Here is a 7,962-nt window from a genome sequence, read left to right on the forward strand (position 1 = left end):
ATTTCAAAAGGCCTGAGAGGCGGTGGTGGCACACACCTTTAATCCCAGCACTTGGGATGCTCTGTGAGTTTGATGCCAGCCTGGTCTACAGAGTGAGTTACAGGACAGCCAGGGTTGTCACATAGAGAAACCCTGTCTCGAAAAACAAGCAAACCAAACAAAAACATTTTTAAAAGGCTGTATCTGTGGGTCTTAGGTTCCAGTGCATATCCGAATCTGTCTAAACAAATGCTGTGGCTAAATACACAGGACTCAAGTATTAGGACTTCCAGTGACTAGGTGCCAGGACTTGTCTACAACAGACTGACAGATCCATAGCGAGAGAGAGAGAGAGAGAGAGAGAGAGAGAGAGAGAGAGAGAGAGAGAGAGAGAGAGAGAAAAGAGCTAATGTTCTTTACTCTGCAAAATATGAATGAAAGTAGATTATAGGATTGCCAGTTAAGATCATTTAAGGGGTCAGGCACACCTAAAACCCCAGCAACTCAGGAAGACTGAAGCAGCATAGGCAACTTAGTGAGACCCTACCTCAGAGTGAAAAAGAGCCAGAGATAGGGCCCAATAGCAGAGGACTTGCTTAGCCCCCAATTTTACTCCTTATTTTCACTCAACCATGCAAGGACCATGAAGAAAAGTGGTAGAATTAAAAAAAAAAAACACAAAGAAACAAAGCAACAACTTACTAAGGCTGAAATAAAAAGGAGTCTTTTGCACTTGGGAGGCAGAGGCAGGAGGATCTCTGTGAGTTTGAGGCCAGCCTGGTTTACAGAGTTAGTTCCAGGATAGGCTCCAAAACTACAGAGAAACCCTGTCTTGAAAAACCAAAAATAAATAAATAATAAATAAAATAAAAAGAAATTTTTTGGATGGAGTGTCGTTAGAGAATGACTAGGGAAATAATATACAGTATAGTCAGTCTGACATATCCAGCATCCGGCAAGAGTTCCAGCAAACAGGAAGATGGACTACAACAAAGAGTAAAAGAAATAGCAGAGTATATCCTGGAATGGAAAGAGTCCTCAGCCACTGAGAACCACTGGATACACAGTGCAACAGTGTTACATACAGTGTCTTGTTCTTGCTCTCAATCCAGTGCAAGTGGAAGGACTCAGTCTGTCTCAGAATTTTCCCTGAAGGCACTCCAGAAAAGCGCAGTCTGGGCCAGGGTGACAGCTGTGTAGGACAGCCTAAAGCTAGCCAGTTAGGCTGAAGCTCGGAGAATTTAGGGAGCAGGAGAACCTGCTTCTTTCTGTATGATGCATAGGAGGCCCAAGCCCTCACCTGTGGGTTTTCCCAGTCTGTGTAGATAACCTCAAACATGATACCTTGCTACTTCTAGGGCAAGAGATCCAACCTATCAATCCGGGCAGCAGCTTTCTTTTTATGCCTCAGCACTGAAATTCACATAGCATCACTTCCATCAGAGGGAAGGGGGATCAGACTCCATCTCTTGTGAAGGAACCATTCATTGTAGGAATAGCTTTTTGTTTGTTTTTAAATCACAAGAGGGGCCAGCCCTGGTGGCACATGCCTTTAATCCCAGCACTTGGGAGCTGGGAACAGAGGCAGACAGATCTCTGTGAGTTAAGACCAGGGTAATCAACAGGGATTTTTGTCACGAAGCAACAAAAAACAACCAGAGCTAGTTTGGAGTGTTCTCATTTTTAGATGGCACAAAGGCCTTTGCTTTGTGGTAATGAAGACAATAATCTTGTAACACAACTGAGCAGTTCATTTAACTTTAAAATTTTTATTTTATAAAAACAGAACTGTGTAACAAATGATGTACATGTACACATTATGTATCATTTACAGCAACATATTTATTTCTTCCATTTGTCATTTCTTTATGGTAAAAATTTCCAAAATCCTTTCTTCCAGATAGGAATAGTATAACCAAGCTAATGTAATACTGTTACAGAATCAACCTAAATACAAGGTTGCAATCGCAATCACACACACACACTCACACACACGCTCACACACTCACAGGCATCCATAGATAGCCATCATAATTTCAGATTTTCTCATTAAAATATTTAAAAATGGAAGCAACACAAACATTTTTTTAAAATAGACTACCATTAGCTTTTTTACTGGCATCCCAGCTCAGATCATACCATAACCAAATGGGAATTGGCTGAATACCCAAGCTCAGTGAGAAGCAGGTCCACTTGCAGACCATAACCCTTGACGGCTGTCTTCTCTCGCCTGGCAGGTGGGTGGAATTAAAGACAAAGTACTCGCTGCACACCGAGCAGGGCTGAAGCAGATCATAATTCCACAGAGGAATGAGAAAGACCTTGAAGAAATCCCAAGCAACATCAGACAGGATCTAAGTTTTGTCACAGCAAGCTGCCTGGATGAAGTTCTAAATGCAGCTTTTGATGGTGGCTTCACTGTCAAGACCAGGCCTGGTCTCATTGACAGCAAACTTTAGGTCCCAACATCAGCTGGAATTATGAGGTGCCAAGAGGTCCCGGCAAGGCTGGTTTTAGGCACCAGTAAGAGTAAGCAAAATATCCCCAATTTGTGGACATAATCAAGATAGCAATGAGTCTGTTCAAGTAGCTGTTGATGTTTATTACAGAAATATTGGTTTAATAAAGAATTAAAACTAGAAGTGTGGTCTTCAGTGGGATTGGTGTCCCTGGAAAAGATACAGAACAGAGGTTCTCTGTGGTCGCAGAACAAGGAACATGCTAGAAATGTCAACCCTCAGGCCCACTATAGACCTGAATCCTACTCAAGGATGTGGAATAGAGATCCAGGAATCCCTCTGACATGTCTGATATGTTTGATAATTGGGTGAGTCAAGTGTGGTGGCACAGGTACTCGGGAGGCAGAAGCAGGTGGGTCTCTTGACATTCAAGGCCAGCTTGGTCTACACACCAAGTTCCAAGGCAGCCAGGACTACATAGGGAGACCCTATCTCAAAATAACAACACTTGACACATACTCTTAACTCTGGAGACCCGTGTAGACTTTATTGGATCCTGGAACCCAATTACTTAGAAGGGAAACTAGCAAAGACAAAACTCTAGACCTTGTTAAAAGTCTAGGATGAGGCCCAAATATGACCATACAGGTCCTAGGCTGAGGGAAGCAGCAATGAGAACAGTGGCATATGTTGGCAGTCATTGCAGGAACACAATGGCTTTGGGTGCCTGTAATCTCAACTACAGGCCCAAGGGAGCAGCTGTGTGCTTCAAGATGATCCCTAAACTTGGAATCCTTGTTTATGCCAAATCCCAAGTTTGTCAACTTGGAATGCCTGTCTGCTCCTGTGACTCAGTCTGAGGTACCAGGATGAAGGCCCCTTATACTTACTGGGTTTCTGAACCCTGTTTCATACATGCTCATGTGTGAAATAACAGTATTATTGCTGATTCAACAAGAATGCAATGTAACACAATTTTAATTCTAGAGTCAGAATCTTACATTACAAGATATGAGAAGAGCTAATACAGTTTTGATACTTCCTGAATGAGAGAGTGGGGTCTGCAAGTTACCTAAACCCTGCTCAGGCCTGCTAAAAATCTCCGGAGGAAAAACCGAAACAGGACTAGCTGGGGCACTCACAACCCTTGATGAGCTACTGACCTCTGTAATCATGCACAAGGAGCAAAGGAACAGTCCACTGGCCTTGTCCATCCAGGGAGCCTTCCCACCAAGCCCTGCTTCATACCTGCCCAAGGTGGTAACACAACCATCTTTTAAAGCTCGGGGTTCTCTGGGGCCTTGAAATCAGCATTGACCTACACAGGAAATTTCACAGGGCAGCTTCTGTGCTGTCTGAAGTATGTGTGCATTTTCTAAAACAGACTTATGTCCATCTTTGTGTGTGTGCGTGCATGGGCACCTGCAGAGGCTAGAAGAGGGAGTCGGATCCCTGGAGCTGGAGTTACAGGTGCTGGGAACTAATTCTGGTATTCAGCAAGAGCAGCGAGCACTCTCAACTGGCGAGTGGTTTCTCCAGTCCATCTTTCCTTTTGAAAGGAGCCATCTGGGATTGAACGGTATGGTTTTTGTTTTTATAACACTGTTTTTTGGTTTGCTAGGCAGGAGGTTTTGATCAGAAAAACTGCATAAAATCCACCACTGTAACTGCTTACAAATATTTAATTCAAGGACATCTGTGACATTCAGTGTTCCTACTGTCCACGATTTTTTCAGCACAAACAACTCATTCCCCCAATTGCAGACCTGGTAACCACTCTTCCTTATTCCAAGTGTTTTGAAGAAGTTTTGTTCTTTTCTTGTCCGACATCTCACCAACTTGTCAAGTTTATCTCTATCTTGTACCAAACTTGCTTTTTATGTCTGAACAAGCCAGTGTACATATGGCACTGTTTATCTCCTCTACTGCTCTGTGACTGTTGACTATGAACAGGAATGGACAGATCCCTTGCTTTTCTATTATTTTAGGATGTGTGCCCAGAAGTAGAACTTCTATGGTGGTGCTTTGATCAGAATGCCCTCCCAAAATGTGAATGTTCCATTCTCATAGGAAAGGGCTCAGGAAACGAGCTAGTTACTTTGTACAGGCACACTTCTCCACCAGGTTAGCACTGAGGCGACATCTGGGAGGGAGGTAGGGGCACCTGGCTCCCATCCTTCAGTTCACCAACTCTGACCTCCAACTTCTGCCTCCAGAACTGTCCTTTACTAGCCACAAACAACTTTCTGACCATGCATGCATCAATCTGTGTACATGGCGTTGGGGACCATAGTGGGACTTGCACATACTGGGTAAGTACCCAAACACTGAGCTAGAGCACACCTCAACCTCAGCCCATCTCCTCTCTACTGTGGCCGCACCATTTGAGACATGCATAGTTTTTAGGTATCAAAGGCAAACAAGGCTGTAATGCCGTGGTTATCAACTTTCTAGTATAGTTTCAATTGTTCTGTCCATGTATCATCCCTCTGAACTCTTCTATGTACTACAAATAAGACTGAGATCCTGAGTCACATAATAAAAGCTATATGCAAATTTAGGGACAAATGCCTTCTGTTTTAGTTGTTCATAAAATATTTAATACCAATTGGTAAATCAGTGACTATAAGTAAAATACCACATTATGAATGATATAAAAGATACAAGAATCTTTAAAAAAAAAAATACCAGGTTGGCCAGAGGGTATAGTAGTGCATGCTTTTAATCCCAGCATTCAGGAGGCAGAGACAGGTCTACAAAGTTCAAGGCCAGCCTGGTCTACAAAGTGTCAGGACAGGCTCCAAAGCTATGGAGAAACCCTGTCTCAAGAAACAAAACAAAAACCACCAGGTCAGTGTATGTGCTGAAAACATGATTTTCTTTCCTCTTCTCTTATAGCAATTACAATTTGTATTCTGGACTAGAGGTATTCTTGCTTAGAATTTGTGGCCTTAGTTGAGGCCACGGCTTCAACTCTGAAACACAAACCAACTTGTGGCCATACCACATACCCTCTTCATAATAGAGGGGATACAACTGGGTCTCATTTGCAGCACCAATTCCCAACTCAGAGACAATCACTGCTTGAGCTCCAGGACATTGATTTCCCATCTGGGCACAGTCATTAGTGATGGCTACCATTAATTTCCAATACTGGGTAAAGGGACAGTCCCTTTTCATTGCTGTGACAGAATACCTGAGAAAAAGACTTCTTTGGGCTCATGGTTTCAGGTTTCCATCCACAGATGCCCCATCGCTGTGGGCTTGTGTTGAAGCAGAACACGGTGGTGGAAAGGGAAGGCGTGCCAGAGTAAAGTTGTTCACCTCATGGCAGCTGGAAGCAGAAGAGCCAGAGAGGAAGATCCAAAGACAAGACACACTCTTCCAAAATACATTTCCCAGTGACATAACTTCCTCCAACCATCCCTCCCCCAACACTCTATTCAGCCATCAACATCCACTGATGAAGAAGTTACCAGTGATCCACTTTTCAACACCATCATCAGGGTCAAGCCTTTGACACCAGCCATTTTGGAGGATGTGTCAGGTCAAGACACATCTCCCCCACCAAAACTAACTCACGTTGGGCAGTCACCGCTGAAGGCAGAAGCACTTAGTGTCTCCCCTAGGAAACTTACACAGAGGAAACTATATTATTATTAAGAGGCTTGACAATAAGTTACACAAAAGTATTAATTTTGACAATCTGGGATTATTTACTAGTTTTGCTTAATGAAATAACGTGTGTCGCATTGCTCAGAGCAAAGGAGAAACTCTACTGTGTATGACAAGTAGTCAGTCTCCGATTTGATGGTTAGGGTCCAACAGTAATGCTCTACTCCTTGATGTATTAACACGTAGTGTGCCTTACAATGAAGATTATTCTTTACCAAAAAAATGAGCTGCACATGGTTTTAATCCCTGCCAACTGCCGAGAATCCAAGGCCTTACTGAGCAAACTCTAAGCCAGCCAGTGTTGTAGAGTCGCACCACAAGACCTGGCTCCATAAAAAAGCTATCAAAAGGATTTTAATTCTGGGAAAAATTTGTCTTTGATAAATGATATAAATAGCTTAACTAGCAAGTCAGACAGAACTCTCGTGTTTTGCACACTCACCATGGAACACTGCTCAGTCCACAAGCTTCCACAATATCCACACCCTTTCTTTTGAGACAAGGTCTTGCTGAGTAGGCCAGGCATGCTGCTTACCTGCCTATGCAGTAGTATGTTATGATCCTCCCCCTACAGCCTCTCAAGTGCTGGTTTGGAATTACTTTTGTTGTTGTTGTTTTAGATAATGCATACAAATAGTGGCAGGACCTGTAAGTTAATATACTCTGCACACTGTTACATTCTGATCTCACTTTTGCCCATCTAATGAGATGGTCGCAAATTGACCCCAAGTATGTTTAGTTTGATCCAATGTTGGGTTGGTTGTGTTTTTGTTGTTGTTTTGGTAACTTTAAAAAAAGGTAGTATTTTTTTCAAATTTTTTTTATGCGTACAGGTGTTTTACCTGTATGTATATCTGAGTACCATGTGCATGCCCGGTGCCCATGAAGGCCAGAAGGCATGAAATTCCCTGGAACTGGAGTTACATACGGTTGTAAGCTACCACAAGGATGCTAGGAATTGAATCCAAGTCCTTTGGAAGAGCAGCCAGTGCTCTCCAGCCTACTTTTAAATTTGGATTACTTACCAGATTTTCCTCTCAGGAATCTGAATAAACTTCTACATTTTATTTATAATCATTGTAGATGTTCCTGAAGAGCTCTAGAATTCTTTGAGGACAGAAAATGAGGAATGACTGTCACTTTTTCTAAATTATACTCACACGACATAAATGTGAGTTTTCAAGTTGTTTAAAAAAATTAAAGCAAAAGTAAACTTCCCCCAACCACTGATACACAACTAAACTGGCCCAGAATTTAATTCAATATGACAAACTCAAGCTTAAGAGATGGAGGTGTAGCATGAGAGGCCTTAGTTTGATTCTGGGCAACACAAACAGGAATGTATTTTTAAAAGCAAAAGAACAAAGTCAAGGAGGATCATGTATATCTACCCATAAAACTCCTGAACAATGCTGAATGGTGGTGCACACCTTTAATCCCAGCACTCAAGAGGCAGAGACAGGTGAACCTCTGTGAGTTCAAGGCCAGCCTGGCCTACAGAGTGAATTCCAGGACAGGCTCCAAAGCTACAGAGAAACCCTGTCTCAATTACCCCCCCCCCCCAAAAAAAAGTTCCTGAAAGACATCGAAAGGGTCAAAGCCATCAATAGAAATTATCTACTCTAAACAATGTAAAGACAAGAGTTCATTTTTGTGTGCCAAATCTCAAGGGCTACATTTCTCATCTGTGGGAATCAAGAATATGAAGACTTAATAACTAATAAATGTTAATGTGTCAACCTTACCTGCTGCTGAATATACATAAAATATGCCTTCACTTGCTAAAATTAGCAAAAAACGGGAGAGAAACAAAATTGTTTACAATTCTGGGTCCCATTGAAACCTCTCC

The 7,962-nt window shown here is 42.4% G+C and overlaps 1 protein-coding gene across 1 annotated transcript in view; it reads left to right on the forward strand.

Moving 5' to 3' along the window:
* Lonp2 (lon peptidase 2, peroxisomal) overlaps positions 1–2,621 on the forward strand; it is an 87,912-nt gene extending 85,291 nt beyond the window's left edge. Inside the window, exon 15 of the mRNA XM_048434637.3 lies at positions 2,217–2,621. Coding sequence (XP_048290594.1) covers positions 2,217–2,438 — 222 coding nt within the window. The 3' untranslated portion in view covers positions 2,439–2,621. The remainder of the gene's footprint in view (positions 1–2,216) is intronic.
* Positions 2,622–7,962: the final 5,341 nt, after the last annotated feature.

The sequence above is a fragment of the Myodes glareolus genome, chromosome 22 (assembly GCF_982192425.1).
Source record: "Myodes glareolus chromosome 22, mMyoGla1.1, whole genome shotgun sequence".
NCBI lineage: Eukaryota > Metazoa > Chordata > Mammalia > Rodentia > Cricetidae > Myodes > Myodes glareolus.